The sequence below is a fragment of the Trachypithecus francoisi genome, unplaced genomic scaffold, assembly GCF_009764315.1.
Source record: "Trachypithecus francoisi isolate TF-2019V2 unplaced genomic scaffold, Tfra_2.0 Lachesis_group1, whole genome shotgun sequence".
In the NCBI taxonomy this organism is placed as follows: Eukaryota; Metazoa; Chordata; class Mammalia; order Primates; family Cercopithecidae; genus Trachypithecus; species Trachypithecus francoisi.
Window position 1 is genome coordinate 117,237,932 of NW_022681454.1, and position 21,801 is coordinate 117,259,732.

At 39.5% G+C, this 21,801-nt stretch overlaps 1 protein-coding gene across 2 annotated transcripts in view; it reads right to left on the minus strand.

Annotated features, from left to right (window-relative positions):
- PRDM5 (PR/SET domain 5) overlaps positions 1 to 20,226 on the minus strand; it is a 225,757-nt gene extending 205,531 nt beyond the window's left edge. The window contains exons 1-2 of one of the 2 annotated variants that reach the window (XM_033215138.1): positions 19,872 to 20,220; positions 2,929 to 3,012 (exon numbers count right to left, since the gene is read on the minus strand). In XM_033215138.1, the coding sequence (XP_033071029.1) occupies positions 2,929 to 3,012; positions 19,872 to 19,964 (177 nt within the window). In that variant the 5' untranslated portion in view covers positions 19,965 to 20,220. Of the gene's footprint in view, positions 1 to 2,928; positions 3,013 to 19,871 lie in introns of both variants that reach the window. The other variant, XM_033215139.1, reaches the window with a different exon arrangement.
- Positions 20,227 to 21,801: the final 1,575 nt, after the last annotated feature.

The following is a 21,801-nucleotide window of genomic DNA, read 5'->3' on the forward strand; positions in this document are numbered from 1 at the left end:
AGCTGGAGACAACTAGTATGAAAACAAAATAATAATGCAAAGACATTAAAGAACCACAGGAATAGATAACGCAAAACTAGATGATGTACTGTGGAACTATCAACTATACAATAGTACAAAAATGATTCTGTTTTATATGCAAGTCTTCCTTTTAAAATAAAAATTATCTGTTTAACGATACCTCATAGCTACACAAAACATTAATGTGATCATCACACTAAAATTTTCAGATAACAAAACAAGTATCAAAAACCATTAATAACACATTAAAAATTGAATTTATACCCCTTAAATGTATACAAATAAAATTTTTAAAAAAGAAAAAAAAACCTGTTAAAAATGTATTATTTTTATCATTTTATGACTTACTAAGTTGTCAGGTTTTTTTGGTCACATAAATGTTTGGTTTCTGAAAAACCTTCATAGTAAAAGAATTAACTGCTGAGAAAATTAAGACCTTATAGAAAAATAGTGAAAGCCATTAAGATGTTTAAGTTCATAACAGTAAACAAAACAGCAGGCTAAATTCAGGCAATATCAATAACATTTCCCACTTAAATTACAGTGAGGACTATATTATTAATTTCCATTTTCTATCACTTGTACTGAAGAAACCTTTCAGAATCCTTTCTCAGTCACCTCCACTCCCTACTCCCAGCAGTTTCAATACGGGTGATGCTTAAAAATACATTTTGCTTACAGATAACACACTGATAGTTTTATGTGTTAGCTTGGATAGGCTATAGTACCCAATTATTTAATCAAATGCTAATATAGGAGTAAAGGTATTTTGTAGATGCGGTTAACATCTAACAATCAAACACTGATATAGGAGTAAAGGTATTTTGATTTAATTAAACACTGATATAGGAGTAAAGGTATTTTGTAGATGCGGTTAACACCTACAATCAGTTTACTGTAAGTAAAGGAGATCACCCTCCATAATGTGTGTGGCCCTCATCCATTTAGTCACACCCCTTAAGAGCAAAAACGAAGGTATCCTGGAGAAGAAATTCTGCCTCAAGACGGCAGCATCATCTTTCTGCCTGAAGTTCCAGCCTGAGGACCTGCCCTACAGATTTCAGACTTGCTACTACCACAATAACATAAGATAATACCTTATAATAAACAAACATATACACAATCTCCTTGGTTCTATTTCTCTGAAGACCCTTACTGATACAAGCACAGAGAGACTCTCTATGTGTAGTTCCTTACTGCAGTTTTCCAACCTTTTCTTACTGTGTAATCTCTGCCTCCTACATGTATCTCAGCTCTTACCCTCCTCATAGAAACTATCAAATAGCCTTGTGTCACAATGCAATGTTTCAGTCAACAGCGGACTGTATATACAATGGTGGTCTCATATGATTATAATACATTATTTTTATTGTACTATTTCTGTATTTAGATCTTTTTCAATTTCATTTGTTAGAGAAGGGGTCTCCTTCTGTTGCCTAGGCTGCAGTGCAATGACATGATCATAGTTCATTGCAGCCTTGAACTCCTGGGCTCAGGCAATCCTCCCACCTCAATCTCCTGAGTAGCTCGGACTACAGGCATATACCAAAAGGCCTAGATAATTTTTTATATTTTTTTTAGAGATTGGGTTGCTATGTCGCTCAGGCTGGGCTCCAATCCCTGGCCTCAAGCAATCCTTCTGCCTTAGCCTCCTGAGTAGCTGGAATTAGGCACAAGCCACTGTGCCTGGCTTGCTTAGATATGTTGGATCCATAAATGCTTGCCACTGTCTTCCAACTGCCTCCATTATTCAGTACAGTAACATGCTGTACAGGCTTATAGTCCAGGAGCAATAGGCTATACCATATAGCTTAGGAATACAGTAGGCTATACCATCCAGGCTTGTACAAATATGCTCTACAATGTTCATTTGATGATGCATTTCTTAGAATGAATCCCTGTCATTAAGTAATACATGAATATATAATTCCTAGGACTGCATTTTCCAAATTTTTGTTTCAAGAGTCCACACCGCTGCTTTCCTATTTTGATACCTTGGGTCCTTTTTCTAATACCTAGAAAAGAACAGCAACGAATATAATTGGCATAAACTACGATGAAAATTCTCATAACATGCAGATATATACTGGTATATACAGATCACTGCCTAAGCGAAACTTTAGACTGCAAAAGACTGTCTCTAGTGTTACAGCTCCTTGACTATGTATTTTTAAAGGTAAGGTACATTTTAAGGCAGGCCTGTATTACAACATGAAACTGAGATTTGTTTCTATACAATTAGAACTTCAACCACTAAAAAAAAAAATTAAGTATAATCTTATTTACAGAAGTCAAGTTCTAAATTCAGGGCACGCTTATTTTGAAATTCAAACATCACTATACCTGAAAAACTTATTTTTCGATGAGGAACTTCAGATCTCTAAAAGAACTGTCTAGTAAAATATTTCAACAGTTCACTTTTTCTTAAAAAAAAGAAAAGAAAAAAAGCTAAACTTTCTTTAAAAACTAAAACATTTCGGCTGAGCACAGTGGCTCACGCCTGTAATCATAGCACTTTGGGAGGCCAAGTCAGGTAGATCACCTGAGGTCAGAAGTTCAAGACCAGCCTGGCCAATGTGGCAAAACCCCGTCTCGACTAAAAATACAAAATTAGCCAGACATGTTTCCATGTGCCTGTAATCCCAGCTACTCAGGAGACTGAGGCAGGAGAATCGCTTGAACCTGGGGAGCGGAGGTTGCTGTGAGCCGAGATCGCACCATTGCACTCCAGCCTGGGCAACAAGAGCAAATCTCCATCTTAAAAAAAAAAAAAAAAAAAAAAAACTAAAACATTTCAATACTTAAATACTTAACTGGAATCAATATCAATTAATGTAGCCTTAAAAATGCATTAAATGGTACAAAAGAAATATATTTTTAACATTAAAATAACAGTCATATCCTCACCTCCCACATCAACCTGTAATCCATATTTTCATCCAAGTCTTCAGGCATTCTCTTCTCTCCAGCAAAGGGTCCAAACTTTTCACCCTGAGTAGCAATGATTATATTGAACAAGGATTAGTACAACAAATCAACATACTAAAATGAACTATTTTTTCTTCTGGAATGTTTTTCTGCAAATCTTCATGCCCAAAGAAGAGACGCTTTTAAAATATTAACTAATTTACCCAACACAAAATGTTTATTTACAATCCAACTTAATCTGTTTTTAGCCTAAAACGCTAAATCCACAACATAGAAACCAACATAAAAGGGTTACATCATTTACTTTCAAATTCTGACGAGGTATTGGACATTGTATTTCATATGTTTCAATCCTCTTCATAGCCTCTGGCAAGCGATGCTGAAAAAAGCACTGAGTTTTGTCTGACTTGAGAGACAAGCCCACCAGGCAGAAAATCACCTGGTTTCCATAAAAATCATAAATCCATCCATATTCTGGACAAGAAGGAAGTGGGCTTGCCATTCTCAGAGGAAGAATGTTCATAAATAAACTTTAAATTTGCCTGCCAATCTTTCAAACAGGCAAATGGGCACACTTTAAACCAGGCTTTCTTGAAGCATGTGCTTTGAAGTCCACCTGCACGAGAAACACCAGTGTTATTAGTTTGAGATACAAAATTCTGGTCTCTTAAAATCAGAATCTGGAAATGGGCTGTCCTTCAATCTACCCTAAAGGGACTTTTAAGGACATGTTCAATGAGCAAGTAGCACTCTTTTCTCTCTAAAGTGACCAAAGCAGGGACTGCAGAGACATTGGGAATGAGTTGAATTTGTCCAACCAGACGTTTTATTGAAATGTGTGCAGAGGAGACACAGAGCCACTCGTGCTTCTAAACCTGCCTATGACTATTTTTCAGCAGAATCCTACCCTTCACATGGAGGTGATGAAAGAAAAAAACCAACAAAATCTCTTTTGATGAACATTGTAAGGAGAAAAGATAACCACCAAGGCAATGTTTCAAAGATATAAATTACTTAATGAACAACAGAACACCCAACTCCTGAGAACAGTAAAATTTTAACACTTAAAGGAATTACAAATATTAATAGTTAACCCAGCCCCCCTCCTTTTACAGATGAAGAAAGAGGTCCTAAGAAGCCATAAACACTGGCAGAGCCAGGAAGACCATTTCTTTAATGTTAACTTAGAGGCAGAAAATACCCACAGAGATTCCTCCAATCAAGACTATAATTGCATGTAATTTGAACACAGGCATAGCAAAGAAACAGGGAGACTGTCAACTATTCATAACATTAGAGATACTAACACAAAGGTTTGATAGCCAATTTTAGAGAAGCTAGAAGCCTGCTCTGCAATCCTTTCATGCCTCACTAGTCCCCTCATGCTGAAATGGGTATTCAACATCACACTCAAACACAACAGCCCCAAAGAGGCTTTCTTTACAAAGTAATCACTTCTCTCCTCCAGACGGGACCTAATCAGGATTTGATGGCAGGTAGGAAAAGCTCCACAAGAACAGGGGAGAAAAGTTAACACTTACTGAACTACCATGTGCCACATTCCAAATAAATCTATGTGGGAGTTTCCCCGTTTAACAACTAAGAAAATTGGGCCTCAGAGTTGAAATAGTTTGCTTGATTAAGGTCAATCAGGTGGCAATGATTAGACATAGTATCAGGAACCAATGGTTTATTCTGAGTGGAGTGCTCAGGCACCATCCACTTCACCAAGCTAACACTCAAAACCCTGACAGACAGCTGCGTGATCCACTGCTGAGGCTGCCTGATGCCACCTCCTCAGCTTTCCATTGACTACAATTTAGCAATGACCTGGGCCATGCAATTGCCCAATGTACACACTCAATATATTCAGTACTGAATTGAAGAAATTGTGAGCTTATGTTAAAGCCAATCTACAAAACAGACCAAAAACTAAGGTGTGTTTTTTGTAATAAATGTGAGGGTTAAATATGAATGAATGTGGTTCAATTTTCAGTCCACTCTGTCATGTATTTAGCCTTTATCAACTATTATAGAAAGTAATAATAATCTCAGTACACACTTTTTTCAAAGTAACTGATCTATCCAAACCAATCAATTCCTCTTTGCAGTACAAATTTGGAGGGGGAAGAAAGTGAATCTATCAATTCAGTAGTGTTTAGAGGACTAAAGAGGAAAGAATAGAAACTCAAATAAATGCAACGGGATCGGGGAGTTGGGGGGTTGGGGGGAAGCCTGCTTGGATGTAGGCCTAGGAAGATTATTAAAGGACTTAAAGCTTGATCCAGTCTGTCACTGATGAACATTTGGGTTGATTCCAAGTCTTTGCTATTGTGAATAGTGCCGCAATGAACATACGTGTGTATGTGTCTTTATAGCAGCATGATTTATAATCCTTTGGGTATATACCCAGTAATGGGATGGCTGGGTCATATGGTATTTCCAGTTCTAGATCCTTGAGGAATCGCCATACTATTTTCCATAATGGTTGAACTAGTTTACAATCCCGCCAACAGTGTAAAAGTGTTCTTATTTCTCTACATCCTCTCCAGCACCTGTTGCTTCCTGACTTTTTCATGATTGCCATTCTAACTGGTGTGAGATGGTATCTCATTGTGGTTTTGATTTGCATTTCTCTGATGGCCAGTGATGGTGAGCATTTTTTCATGTGTCTGTTGGCTGTATGCATGTCTTCTTTTGAGAAATGTCTGTTCATATCCTTTGCCCACTTTTTGATGGGGTTGTTTGTTTTTTTCTTGTAAATTTGTTTGAGTTCTTTGTAGGTTCTGGATATTAGCCCTTTGTCAGATGAGTAGATTGCAAAAATTTTCTCCCATTCTGTAGGTTGCCTGTTCACTCTGATGGTAGTTTCTTTTGCTGTGCAGAAGCTCTTTAGTTTAATTAGATCCCATTTGTCAATTTTGGCTTTTGTTGCTGTTGCTATTGGTGTTTTAGACATGAAGTCCTTGTCCATGCCTATGTCCTGAATGGTATTACCTAGGTTTTCTTCTAGGGTTTTTATGGTATTAGGTCTAACATTTAAGTCTCTAATCCATCTTGAATTAATTTTCATATAAGGAGTAAGGAAAGGACCCAGTTTCAGCTTTCTACTTAGGGCTAGCCAATTTTCCCAGCACCATTTATTAAATAGGGAATCCTTTCCCCATTTCTTGTTTCTCTCAGGTTTGTCAAAGATCAGATGGCTGTAGATGTGTGGTATTATTTCTGAGGACTCTGTTCAGTTCCATTGGTCTATATCTCTGTTTTGGCACCAGTACCATGCTGCTTTGGTTACTGTACCCTTGTAGTATAGTTTGAAGTCAGGTGGCGTGATGTCTCCAGCTTTGTTCTTTTGATTTAGGATTGTCTTGGCAATGCGAGCTCTTTTTTGGTTCCATATGAACTTTAAAGCAGTTTTTTCTAATTATGTGAAGAAACTCATTGGTAGCTTGATGGGGATGGCATTGACTCTATAAATTACCTTGGGTAGGTAGGCCATTTTCACAATATTGATTCTTCCTATCCATGAGCATGGTATGTTCTTCCATTTGTTTGTGTCCTCTTTTATTTCACTGAGCAGTGGTTTGTAGTTCTCCTTGAAGAGGTCCTTTACATCCCTTGTAAGTTGGATTCATAGGTATTCTATTCTCTTTGAAGCTATTGCTAATGGGAGTTCATTCATGATTTGACTCTCTGTTTGTCTGTTACTGGTGCATAAGAACGCCTGTGATTTTTGCACATTGATTTTGTATCCTGAGACTTTGCTGAAGTTGCTTATCAGCTTAAGGAGATTTTGGGCTGAGATCATGGAGTTTTCTAAATATACAATCATGTCATCTGCAAACAGGGACAATTTGACTTCTTCTTTTCCTAACTGAATACCCTTGATTTCTTTCTCTTGCCTGATTGCCCTAGCCAGAACTTCCAACACTATGTTGAATAGGAGTGGTGAGAGAGGGCATCCCTGTCTTGTGCCAGTTTTCAAAGGGAATGCTTCCGGTTTTTGCCCATTCAGTATGATATTGGCTGTGGGTTTGTCACAAATAGCTCTTATTATTTTGAGATACGTTCTATCAATACCGAATTTATTGAGCGTTTTTAGCATGAATGGCTGTTGAATTTTGTCAAAGGCCTTTTCTGCATCTATTGAGATAATCATGTGGTTTCTGTCTTTGGTTCTGTTTATATGCTGGATTACGTTTATTGATTTGTGTATGTTGAACCAACCTTGCATCCCAGGGATGAAGCCCACTTGATCATGGTGGATAAGCTTTTTGATGTGCTGCTGGATTCGGTTTGCCAGTATTTTACTGAGGATTTTTGCATCGATGTTCATCAGGGATATTGGTCTAAAATTCTCTTTTTTTTTGTTGTGTCTCTGCCAGGTTTTGGTATCAGGATGATGTTGGCCTCATAAAATGAGTTAGGGAGGATTCCCTCTTTTTCTATTGATTGGAATAGTTTCAGAAGGAATGGTACCAGCTCCTCCTTATACCTCTGGTAGAATTCGGCTGTGAATCTGTCTGGTCCTGGACTTTTTTTGGTTTATAGGCTATTAATTATTGCCTCAATTTCAGAGCCTGCTATTGGTCTATTCAGGGATTCAACTTCTTCCTGGTTTAGTCCTGGGAGAGTGTAAGTGTCCAGGAAATTATCCATTTCTCCTAGGTTTTCTAGTTTACTTGCATAGAGGTGTTTATAGTATTCTCTGATGGTAGTTTGTATTGCTGTGGGGTTGGTGGTGATATCCCCTTTTTCATTTTTTATTGTGTCTATTTGATTCCTCTCTCTTTTCTTCTTTATTAGTCTTGCTAGCGGTCTATCAATTTTGTTGATCTTTTCAAAAAAACAGCTCCTGGATTCACTGATTTTTTGGAGGGTTTTTTGTGTCTCTATCTCCTTCAGTTCTGCTCTGATCTTAGTTATTTCTTGCCTTCTGCTAGCTTTTGAATGTGTTTGCTCTTGCTTCTCTAGTTCTTTTAATTGTGATGTTAGGGTGTCAATTTTAGATCTTTCCAGCTTTCTCTTGTGGGCATTTAGTGCTATAAATTTCCCTCTACACACTCCTTTAAATGTGTCCCAGAGATTTTGGTATGTTGTATCTTTGTTCTCATTGGTTTCAAAGAACATCTTTGAAAATTCAGTGTTTCAAACACTCTTCTTGAAAACCTCAAAAATTTCTGGCTGATTTCCCGATATCATTGGTTTTACTTTTTGTAATAAATCTGCGAAAATTTCACACTAGCAGATAGGAAAACTGTCCGCTCTTCCATTTTCTTGCTGTCCATTTGTCCCTGCATTAGTGGTATTACCTTTGGTCTGTGATTTATTTGCAAGAACTTTCCTAGGCTTCTTAGCTTCTATCTCAAGAGTCACCACCTCAAACACTTACAAGATAGGCAGTAAGTCAACACAACATCAGATACCCAACAATAAACATGTAAATGATACATTAGAGAGTAGCCAGGAGGTAAGGTGGAAAGGGCATGCCACCTAAAAACTTTTTCCACTTCAGTTGAATGTTGCTATATCACCATGTGGACCCAATATTGCCGGATATATACATTATTTTTAGAGAAGCTACTAACTCAAATTTGTGTGTGAAATCACTGAATTTTTTACATTGGCAATGAATTCCAAGAATTCAACACTTTGTGCAGGTCAAATAAAATGTGACTTCAAGATAAATTCAGCCTGTACACACCAAACTGTCTGAGTCAAATTCACTTCTCAGACTGATCCAATGTCCAGTCCATAATGCAGCATCTTTGTTTTTATTCAAACTGTTTCTGAATAAAGCAGATAATTAATTCATTCAATCTGCTATTCACTGGACTAGACAGTAACTTTTAATAAACAAAAACTGTATGATTGCAAAAATGTGGGCCATTTTCTCTCATTTTGCTGAATGCTATTAGTAAGTTAAAAACAAGATTCACTGAAGATCTCTCTCTCAGAATTGTGGGGAAAAGCTCTAAGCCTCAGTTTCCTTATCTACAAAACTTAGGGATTTAGATTAGTTGATTTCAAGATTCCTTCCAGTTTTTAAATCCCAATAGAAAGAGCTTCCACAGACCAAATTTAGAACAATTCGAGACTCAAAGGGGACAAAAGGATAACTGATCGAAACACATTAACAAATTTGTAAGTCCATACCATCAGTGAGAGAAAAAAGGAAATTTTTTAAAAATCTCATTTGCTATCATTAGAGGATAAGTTATTATTAAAATTAGTAAAGAAAAGGAATTAAGCATTTGGTCCTGCCTTTTCAATAGTAACCATAGTTCAGGATAACCAGACAGCAGAAATTGATGAAGAAAAGCTCTTCTTTACAGGAGAATGCTAACTTATAAATAAAAGGGGAGTATCTGAGTTAGCAAATCACCATTTTGAAATCCCTAATAATATTACTGATTTGTCAAGAATTCTCCACAGATACTAAAACCATTAGGCAAAAGGTTGATGGTGAAAACAAATATCCATATAGTAGTAACAGCTCACTGATTACTTGCTAAGAAGAAAGGGGAAACAGTACATTTACAATAGAAAAATTACCTTAACCCAATGTTGGCATCAGTAACAGTGGGAAGCCAGACACATTATATGCCCCCTACTATTATGTAGCACAAATAAACCAGCATCACTCCATAATGTATTTTTGCCAGAAATATTTATATCTAACTTCCAGACGGCAGGAATTATAGAAGATAGAGAAACAAGTTAAATAAAGCCCTGGGAATGTAATCAGGTAAATCCAGATGTGAGATACTCTACAACGGGCATGATCTCTTCAGAGACTCACTGTTGTTAAAAAGTAGGGGGGAGGAATTAAAGAGATATTTAATAGACATAACTGAATGTAATATGTAGTCTTTGATCAGATCCTGGTTCAAAAATAAGTATCTATAAAAACATTTTGTAGGCAATTGGAGTAATTTAAATATGGGCTAGCATTAGAAGACATTAGGAAATTACTGTTATTTTTGTTAGATTTGCTAAAACGGCATCATGGCTATTTAGGAGAATGTCCTTATGCTAAAGTATTGAGGGGTGAATTGTCACAATGTCTGTAATTTACTGTGAAATAGTTCAGAAATAAAAAATATACATACAGATGACCTAAATACATTAAAGTGAATCAATCTGCAATTGAGTCATTTATATTTGAAATAATGATGTTTTTCACAGAAGGAGACTGGAGTCCCCACTTAGAACATAATTATGTTTCAGTGTTGAACTACTGTGCATGTATGTGCCCTTGCAATACAATTAGACCTTCAATAGTATATTAATGTGTTTATTAAAAGTTCAATGTGAAAAATAACCAATCTTCCTTCCAAACTGTAGGAAGTCTGAGGCAGACTAGTTGCCTCCCTATATCCATTCCCCTTTGTACTAGAACACTGATCTTGTTCAGGGTACTAATATATCCAGGTAAAATACTACATTTATCTTGAAGACAGCGGAGCAAACAACCTGCGAGCAGAAATCATTGTATGGAACTATCACACAAGTTCTTAAATGAAGCTGAGTCAACTGGAGAGTATACCCAATCCTGTTTCTCCCCACCTAGAATATGAGTATGATAGCTGGGGTTGAAGCAGCCATCTTGAGTCCAAGAGAATTGCAAAGACTTCTGCCCTGACATTTTGAGCCACTGAACTAATGGCCACAAACATCTTGTTCCATCTGCCAACTTCCTGTTAGAGGGAGAACAAAAACTCCAAGTTTACTGCAGTTCTCTCTCTTACTCCAGTTGATATAGCAGAGGTCAGGGGAAATAAATGTAGTGGTGCCTATAATAAAACGGAATTCTTCTTTAAGAAATGCATCACTTATGAAATAACACAAAACAGAAATGCAGAGATGTGAAAAAAAAATAATTGTGGGTATATGGTGACCTGAAGGCAGCACCTTTCCCCTTCACCCTCAAACCTAAGTTACTTTCTTCTCTTGAGCAAAACAACTACTACTGGCATCTGTGGGCAGATGGGTGCAAGTGAAGCCTTAGGTTTTGACAGACAACTGGTGCGAGGTGTTCTCTCCAGTGGACTTGGTAATAAAGTAGAAGACAGCAGAGTAACCAGGGACAAGGGCTGAAAACCAGGGAATCCCAAAAAGAATTTGAAAGTCAGAGATGGAGGGGGCCACAACCTACAATTTCTCCTGCTCTTGACACCCAGGAAAGTACAAGGAGACCAGAAAGCTGACTGACAGGGAACTGACAGCCTATCTGCCAGTGCAGGCCCACTGAAGAGAGACCCATTTGCCTTCTACTACCTGCAGGACTGAAGCCACAGAGGACTATTCAATAACCAGTCTTGAGCTCCAGTGAGTTAACCAAGGGATACAGCCCATACAAAGGAGCAGAGCTGCTAGAAAGAGGAAGGCAGAAAAATGAGACCCATGCTCTGTGTTCTGCAGCAGACAGAATACCTCAACTAAAGGGAATACCTGAATTACCTAAGAAAATTTAAGGAGATTCAAATACAGCACTAGAAAAAAAAAACTTTTAAGAGTTAAAATCTATTAACTTAAAGATATTTATCTTTAGAGAATGAATTGAAAGAAAACAACAAGAATCAAATTCAAAAAAAAAATTCTCAAGTGAAAACTATAGACAGATAAAAATATGATATTTATAATCAAATTCAAAAACAAAACCTCAAGTGAAAACCATGGACAGATAAAAATATGATATTTAGAGAACAGATCCAGGAAACCTTACATATAAAAACATAACTCCACAGTATTTTTTTAAAGGGATGAGAAATGTATTAGTCTATTCTCACACTGCTATAAAGAACTTCCCTAAGTCTGGGTAATTTATAAAGGAAAGAGGTTTAATTGGCTCACAGTTCCACATTGCTGAGGGAGGCCTCAGGAAACTTAGAATCATGGTGCAAGGCAAAGGAGAAGCAGGCACCTTCTTCACAGGGCTGCAGGACAGAGTGAGTGCAAGCAGGGGAAATGCTTTGTATCAACTGCATTGTATCAAAAAGACACCTGCATATGTAGTTTATCACAGCCCAATCCACAATTATAAAGATACAGAATCAACCTAAGTGCCCATCAGCCTATGAGTTGATACAAGAAAATGTGGTATATATACACAATGGAATACTACTCAGCCATAAAAAATAACAAAATAATGTCTCTGGCAGCAGCTTGGATCTAGCTGGAGGCCATTATTCTAAGTGAAGTAACTCAGGAATGGAAAGTCAAATACCATATGTTCTCACTTCCAAATGGGAGCTAAGCTGTGGGTACACAAAGGCATACAGAGTGGTATAATGAACACTAGACACTCAGAAGAGATAGGCTAGGAGGGGTATCCAAACTCCATATTGGATATAATATACATTACTCAGTGAGGGGTACACCAAAATCTCAAACTTCACCACTATACAATTCATCCATGTAACCAAAAACCACTTGTACCCCTAAAGCTATTGAAAAAAAAATACATAAAAGTTCAGTTTCCACCAAGAAGGTTAGTAGGAGTATCACTACTATCCTAACAATGAGAATGATAAACTGCAAAATCATAACTTTTCTTAAGGAGAGCACTAGCTTACCTGTGGCCAGTGTCCTCCTCTATCCACCATCCAAACAAGTAAAAAATCAACTAACATTTTAACAACTTGCTAAAGGAGGAATGTGAGACAGCATGAAGGTATAGAACTACGGCAAGCCCCAGACCCAAGGGATGCTCACAGGCATGCTCACATTCTTTTCCAAGGACCTCCCCATGTGAGAGAGGTTTGGGAACAGATGGGAAAACACAGAGAGACTTCCTCAGTGGTGCTGGCATGCAAGAGTGGAACAGCAGCTGCTGCAAGAATGGCATGACAGTGTACACCTCCTGTCCTGACCTTTTTCTCATATCAGAAGAAAGCCTTTAGCTACTGTAAGAAAAGCAGCAAACTATGTCATCCCCAGGATGACCCCAGTAAAGATCTACTGCTGTGGGGAGAAGGTCAGGAAACAGTACAGGCTCAAGCACTTAGACCACAACCATCAAAGGACCCCTACCACTGGGGAAGGGACAAGAAATATTCACCTACAAAAGACCAACCACTGACACAAGGCAAAAGATTAGCTCTCCTGGGGAAGAGGAACAGGCATATTGAGAAAGCCCAACTCCCAGGGCCCAGGCAGAGAAAGCCTTTATAAGAGGGAGAATGGAACAAGACAAACAGAGACCCTTCTCCCATACCCCTCACCATCAGCTCACCCCACACCAAAAAATGACACAGCGAAGTCCATTGTGGGAAGAAGAACAACAGCAGGGCAGAAGTGCAGATAAAGGCTGAGAAAACTCATTGCCAGAAGACAAGAGATGTAAGAAATGTTAAATGAAGTTCTTCAGCATTCAGAATATGATACCAGACAGAAACTTAGTTCAAAATAAATAAATGGGCCAGGCACAGTGGTTCATGCCTGTAATCCCAGCACTTTGGGAGGCCGAGGTGGGCAAATCACTTGAGGTCAGGAGTTCGAGATCAGCCTGGCCAACATGGTAAAACCCTACTAAAAATATAAAAATTAGCCACGTGTGGTGGTAGGTGCCTGTAATCACAGCTACTCAGGAGGCTGAGGTAGGAGAATAGCTTGAACCTGGGAGACAAAGGTTGCAGTGAGCTGAGATCGCGCCTCTGCACTTTAGCCTGGACAACACAGCAAGACTCTGTCAAATAAATAAATAAATAAATAAATAAATGTATGTATGTATGTAATGGTAAAAAGTGAAGATACATAACAAAGACAATTTGTCTTCACTTTAAGTGCTCTAAAAGATCACTGATGATCTAAAGAAACAAGAGTAAAAATGTACTGTAAGATTTATAACATGTAACATAAAATGTGTGACATTTTAAAGAATTGGAAGGAGGAATTGCATTATACAATTGTATCTCACTTTGACATATCCCCTTGCTGTGTAACAGACATCTCAAAAACAACATGCCTTAAACTGAAGCCCTGATCTGCCCTCTTCAAACCTGCTCTGCCCACAACCTTCCCCATCTCAGTTGCTGGCCGACAATCCAATCCTTCCAATTCCTCAGGCTAAAATCCTTGGAATCATCCTGAATCCTTCCCATTCTTTCACACTTCACATCCAATCCTATCAGCATGTTCTATTACCCCTACACTACCAAAGTAGCCACTATCTTGGTCGAAACTGTCATCACCTCTCACATGGATTACTGTAGTAGAATCCTAACTCTCCCAGTTTACACACTTGTCCTGTGGCAAACTATTCTCAACAGAACAGCCAGAGTCATGCTTGATAAACGGGCAAACTATTCTCAACAGAACAGCCTGAGTCATGCTTGATAAACCTATGTCACTCCTTTGCTCAAAACTTTCCAGTGCCTTCTCCTTTCACTCAAAGTAAAAGCCAAAGGCTTTGCAGTGGCCTAAAGGGCTCTAAGCAGTGGATCTTCCCCTAATACTCATCCCTTCACTAGCCCTCTGACCTCCTCAACTACCTGCCCGCTTGTTCACTCCATTCCAGCCACACTGACCACCTTGTTCTTGGACCACAACAGGCAAACTCCTGTCTTAGGTCATTTACTATAGCTGCCCTTCTGCACTTAGAATGCTCTTCCCGCAGATATATGTTTGGCTAATTTCCTACCACCCTTCAAATAATTGCCCAAATCTCTCCTGTTTAGTGAGGATTAACTGACCCATCTATCATTTATAACATCCCACACACACACCCACATACCGTTTCTGCCAAGTCAACCATACCTAGCTCTTCTTCTTTTTCCTATAATGCTTATCATATTTAACATAGTATAAAAGTTATACTTTTATAACTGATAGGTCTGTCTGATAGGCCTGTTATTTTGTGTCTTCCCTCATTGGAATGCAAGCTCCCCAAGAGCCAGAATACCTATTTTCTTCACTATTGTACCCCTAAGTGAATAGTATAGATCTTGGCATATACAGTGATAAAGATTTGTTAAATGAATGTGTAAAACAAGACCTAAATAAATACAAATTACGGCACATCCACAGCATAGACTATATTCAGACATTAAAAAAAACAGAGCCAAGGTAGGTAACTTAAAGGAATTTCCACAAGATACCATGGAATGAAAAATGTGAGATGATGAAGTGAGTTTACTCTTTTTTCTTATTTTTGTAAACTCATGTTTTTTTAAAAGTGTGCATGTGTTTGTATATTTGTGAATATAGCATTTTATCAGAATAGAGAAAAAAACATTTTTAAGGAAAAGGGTATATGGAATGACCTGAGTTCAAATTTTCATTAATCCACTTATGATTGATATAATCTTCCTCAACATCAGCTCTCTCATCTATAAAACAGGGATACTAACAGCCCCTTACAGGCTTACCGCAGGACTTCACTAAAAACTGTGTAAAACATCTAGTGACTGTTGTCTCTGTCACTCGCTCTTCTGCCACTAGTAACTAAAACAGTGCCTAAAAACTGCCATAGTTCAATAAATATTTGTTGAATTAATTGTAGCTGCCATTATCACACAAAAAAAATACATAGTTTTGGAGAAAATGTTATAGTAGTTACATCATTTAAAAAAATGTTTAACACCACCAGGAAATACAAAGCTGCCTTGAGTCACTAAGGAGAAGTGTGAATGTGTGAAAACAGGGAAGAGACAGCATATATGGCAGGCTTCATGATTACATTTCTTCAATAATGTTTCCAGATAAGTTATCATCAGCCACCAGGAAATGTAAGCAAACATTGGCTGGCAGATTTTTAGCCCTAGGATACAAATCTATGTTTCTTCAGACAAGTCACCTTCTACGCTGATCAACACAACACCTCATCCTACAAAGTCTGGTCTTCCTGTATTAACATTTATGCATGGTGATTTTTCCTCTACAGGTTTTTATTTACTTATCTGTTTCAGCTTTTTTCTCTCTTTGATTTTTTTTTAACTTTGTAAAATTTGACTTTTGTTTTAAAATCTTACTATATTTTTACAAACTCAGCTTTAAGCCTTTACTTCAGGTATGTATGTATGTATGTATGTATTTATTTATTTATTTATTTACTTTTACTTAGGATTTTACCTCACCAAATGATCTTAGTATAAATCCTTCAATAAGAATCAAGGTGTGTGTCTTGGTTTGGAAAGGAGGGAGTTGGAACTGTGGAAGGCATAGGAATCTGAGAGGTAACTGTGAGCTGTAAGACTCCCTACAAGTCTCTGGGCTTCAGTGTTCTCACCTGTAAAAGGAGGATGTGCCAATTAGATGACGTCTGTTAACTTAGCAAAAAAATTACAAGATATAATTTTACAAAAGCAGAGGTGGAGACAATACTTTATTTCTCCTAAAAAGTTACAGCCTGCCAAGTGGCCATCCCACAGGCTGGGAAGCATGCCTCTGGCCAAAGCCCAGAGACAGACCCTTTGAAGCAGGAAGAGCTTTACACTGAACAGGTTGGCTCTCTGCATTTCTCTTCCCAGAGAATCTCCTGGCTGGCTCAGCGACTTCAGCTTTCTGCTCAGATGTCATTTCCCCTGAGAAGCCTTCCCTGCTGGCCCTCCTAAAGTAGACCCACCCCTCATTTACTCTTTAATGCCTCATCCTGTTTATTTCCTGCAATTAATTTAACACATGCCTCAATCATTTTGGTAATTTTCCATTTTCTACTTGTTTACTGCCTATCTCCCCACACAAGAAAGCAAGCTCCTTGAAGAAAAAGACCTTGTCTGTCTTGCTCACCTGTGTATCCTCAGGGCCTTGTACAGTACCTGCCACATATGAATGATTAAATGACTGAAAGTCAGAGAAGAAAAACCTACATCCTAAAATATCTAAAGGGAAAGAAAGCTGCAAGTAGTATTTTTCCACCTTAATCTTTCCCTTAAAATCACATAATCTGAGAGCTTGAAATAACCTTTCCACTTTGCAGTTGCAGGCACAATGTCAAAAAGACCACCCACTGGTGGTCAGTCACATAAGCAAGCTAGGAAAAAAAATGGTCGTGAAACAAAAAATGTAATGTAGTAAGGTGTTTGCTTAACTTTAAATTTTTATTGGATGCATACTTAATTTATGAGTTTTGAGTAACTAATATTAATTTTAATCTGCATAATACTTTGCAACCTAAAATGCCACATTTTCACTGAAGCATTCAACTGTGCTCCTGAGAAAACACAGCAAGCATTAGACAGGGTCTGGCACACAGCATGCAAAAAGTTTCAATTTTATTATCTTTCCTTATTCTGATTATTAGCAAATCACAATGTGTAAAAGTGTGAATGAACTCAGGTCTCCTTTTTCTTCTCAAAAGCTTTCTAACTGACTCTTTTCCTTTTCTTGAATTGTCACTATAGAGATTTTTACACTGGGAAAAAAAATTAGAGGCAACAGACCAGCAAAAAAGGATAATTGCCAAGGAAAAAACTAGTAGGACTAAGGTAAAGCCAGGGAATTAGGTGATTCTGCTGCAAAGACACCACCACTCTAGGACGCACTGCACGAAAAGGGGTAGGAATAGAGAAGGATTAAGGGGTCCCACCGGCAAGAAAATCCCATCTCAACCTGATGAATGTAATGTGGGTGGGGTTTCTAGCAAGATTTCCCAACCTCAGTCTGGATTAGATTCTCTGAATTTGAAATCAACAGATGGCTTGAATTGCAATCACTTTCTAAAACAGGAGTGTTATACAAGCAGATGTGTTATAAAAGTGTAGCAAAACATCTGTAATTTCCAACACATGTATTAAAAGTGGTATCTTCCAAAGTTTGTTTAGAATAGAGAGCATGAAAACTTTTAAGTAAGGTCCTTGATGTAGCTGCTGATAAATCTCTCTTCTCAGGTCCCTTGATTTATGGCCAGAATTAGGTCTAGTACAAGGTAACTTGGAAAATACCTAAGAATTGAGGGACCGTTTGCCTTCCACAAGCATGTAAGGGATGCATTGATACTCAGCTGCAGCCTTACAATCCAGCTAAAGTCTGCTATTTGGCTTTAGCCTTGTCTTTGTCCTCAGATTTTGGAAGGAAAAGGAACTGAAGCTTGCTTTAGGGTCAGTTCTGAGATCAACAAACCTGTCCATGACCTTGTGACTGAATATTTTGGGATCATAACTAAATGTCAATAATAGTTTGGATTCACAGCAAACATCTGTATATTCACTTTGAAATATAGGGAAGCATTCTAAATGTGATCTGGATGAAAATCTCTATGTGTTTTATATATTAAAGTTAAACTGGCCAAGAAAAGATAAGTATCATTGCAATAGTAAAGTGATGCAATAATATATGATGATTTTGGAAGCTGTTCATTTCATCGCATGCCCAAAAATAAAATACTTACAAAGAATCAAATATATGAAAAAATAAGCTGAAATTAATAAAAATCTCCAAAGAAAGGAGGTTGGCCAGCTGTTTCTAAAAACCTATATGGTAATATAAGGAAACAACGAGGATTATGTAATAATTCTAATCTTTGTAGAGTTGTTTGGTATAGTACTATTCATAACATTAAATAAAATGATTTTTAAGAACTGTGTTTAATTTTTAAAGTAATTACATTTAAGCCAGGAACCTTTAAGGAAGGTCTGAGAATTTTTCACATCGTTTAAGAATGAATTAAAAGCAGAATTTGAACTCTGTACAGAAGTCATTTGGTGATGGTTGTATTTGGCCTTCAAAAAATGTTGATTTTAACATTTGGCCATTTGGCAACTATTCAATACATCTCTAATTCAGATAAAGTATTTATTCCTGTTTTTAACATTTGAACATTCTCCCCAACTCCCATTTGAAAAAATAAATAAGTGGTTTATTTTTTCCAATTTTGCCCTGAAGGATGACTGGAGATCATGTTGTCAATGAAGCCCTTTTTTGGAGATTAGTAGCACTTTCTACTACTCTTCACCAGCTCTTTAGGTCAGAGGCTAAGGGGAGGGGGTTAAATGCAGATGAAAGACATCCTAGTGTCTCTGACTGCATCCTCTGAACCTCTTGTTAACATACCTTACCTGAACAAGCCTGTTGTTGCCCAAACCTCCATCTTACAAAATATCTACTAAGAAAAGGGGACGAGGGAGGCTAGGACGACTCTAACAAGTTATAATATTATAAGATCAAATCCAAAGAGCTGGACTGTTCCTGTGGCCTCTCTTCCTAGGCCTTTGCTTTCAACATCCAACACTTCCAGGCCCTTCCTGTATGAACGGAGCAATGTGCTTCCTCTCACCACATGCCTGTAACTTTCTGGCTGGAGAGATCGAACCGATGTTGGAGACAAATCCAAAAAAAAAAAAAAAATCAGAGAAAAAAGGTACAGACATTCAAAGATCATCTGATTGGCACCTCCCTGAAGGCACATATAACACATTCCAGGAGGGAAGGAAATGCTGGGTGTATGAATGAGATTCTACGGCCTGTGTGGAGCGGCGCTCTGGGCTGTTCTTCCCATCCCCGCATGGAAAGTTAGGGGTTTCTAGCCACATTAATTCATCCTAAAGGAAAAGAGGCAGCGGCGGAGCACCGTGCGCGCGGGGGAAGACTCCCGCCCACGCGTGCCTTTGCCAACGCAAAGACGCAGCTCACACCCGTAACCGAGGAAGAGGGAGGCTCCTGCCGCGCTCACTTCCTGCGGGAGAGAGGAAAGACATCTTGCAGCAGGGAGGCCGGTGGCAGTTCCGCCCCTGGACCGGCCGGCAGCGGAGCGCGCCCCGCCGCCACCTACGTGGCGCTGCCTGCTCGGGTGGCGCAGCGAGTAAAGGCCACCCCCGCCGCGCCCCGCGGTCCCCGGCCGTCCCGCGGACGCCTGGCCCGGCCCGGGCGAGGGGCGACAGGGGGGGAAGCCCGCCGCGCCCCGGGCCCTGCGGCAGGGCGACTCCGGGAGGCGCAGGGCGCGCGAGGTGCAGGGGCGCGCAGGCCGCCGCCGGGTCACCCACCTTTCGCACTCTGCGGGCCGTGTAGAGCCCCATCCCGTCCTGAACCCGGGAGGACTTCAGGGAGAACCTGTCCGGCACGTACATGCCCAGCATTTTCCCGGCCGCGGCGGCCACCGCCTCTCTCAACACCGGCGCTCAGCGCCCGGCAGGCGACATCGAAATTTGGGGTGCCAGGGTAGAGGGGAGAAGCCGGCAGGGAAGGAGGAAATGGAGTTTTCCTCCCAGAATCCCCACCTCCCTGCCGATTCCAGGATCCCCCGCGGCTCAGCCCCTCCTCGTCCCGGGTCGGGCTCGGCCCGGATCCGTTGCTGCCATTCCTGCTGCGGGGGCGCTGGGGGCGCGAGCCTGGGCGCTGCGGGCGCCAGGACGCCGCTCGCTGATTGGCCCGAAGTTGGCTGCTCGGACCCGCGCCCGAGCGCGAAGCCGATAGCAGAGCTGACCCCGGGGCCTCAAACCCGGAGGCCCACGAGCTACGCGGGCCGTCAGCACCCCTAGCCCCGGCGCGGCGGCGTGCGTTCCCGCCTTTGTGCAGCTCTGGGTGTTCGAACCTTGCCCCGCTGAACCATTACTTCAGGTAGGGAAGTCTCGCTTGCTTCTCTTCAGATGCAAAACGAAATGGACCTTCACACAGCTGGGGCATCCTCCAAAACAACTTTATCTAAAGTTCTGACTCTGAAAACCAGCTTATTGCCGACTACTGAGAACGAACCCTGCGGTCTAGGAAATTTCCGTGCTTCTCACATTTGAGTTACGCATCCTTGCTGTTTTTCACGTTTGTTGCAGAAGCTAGAACTTAATAAGGGATCGCAAAGTATGTTGATTAACGTACGGAGGAATATGTTGCAAACAATTTAATGTTTAAAGCACTAGAAACTAGATATGTTATGGTAACATAAACTCTGGGAAGTTCTTATACTTCTCAAGGTACAGTATTGCTGAGACTTCCCTTGCTTGATAATCATTAGACCTATTACGGATTTTCAGACATACGGAAGTGGATTTGTGGGAGACAGGAGGGGACACCCAAACAGTAGAATCTGGTGCCACAACAATGAAATAAAGTCACAAATGTTTTTCTAGTGTTTTTAATAAGCTATTAGGCTGTGCAGTGTGCCCAGGACCTTTAAAAGCCTGTTTCATCCTTCAAGGTGAGCCTGGGGTCATCTACTCATTTCTCTTGATATGGTAATTATCTACTCTAGGGTCTTGTCTTGGAAACCATTTGATGTTGTTAATTGATGTTCTCAAAAACCATTAAAAGCACACACAAAAATCTGACAAAATTATAGACTACACACACACCACAGAAACGATTCCTGTTTCTGCAAGAAACCCTTGGATAGTTCCCAAGTAGAACTTTTTTTTTTTTTTTTTTTTTTTTTTTTAGACAGGGCCTAGCTATGTCTCCCAGGCTGATCTTGATCTTGAACTCCTGGGCTCAAGGGATCCTCCGGTGTTGGCCTCCTGAAGTGCTGGGATTACACACTTGAGCTACCACACCCAGCCCCTATGTAGATTTTGATTCAAGTTTAGAAAAAGGTTTAAAAAGCAAGAACAAAAGGCATTATGGAAAAAAAAAATCATGTAATGTCAATATTCGGAGACTTTAAGGAACATAGTAAATGATTACATGATCCTCTTTCTAAGAAATACAAGTTTAGCTTTCACGGCAGGGAGAGGAACACTTAGCCACTCTGTGAGTTTTTATACCTTTGACTTGCCACAGAAGATCTTTAACTTCTCTAGGGGAAAATAAATCAATAAAAACAAAAACTCTCTTTTGGGGGAATTTGGAGTTCCACGGCCTTGAAACGTAGTAGGTGTTCACTAAATATGTCTTGAATGAAAGTCACTTCTGACGGTGACCTGAGATGTTCCAAAATTATATGGTGAGCCTAGAATTTACTTGGCTTTTTGTTGTGCCTCACAA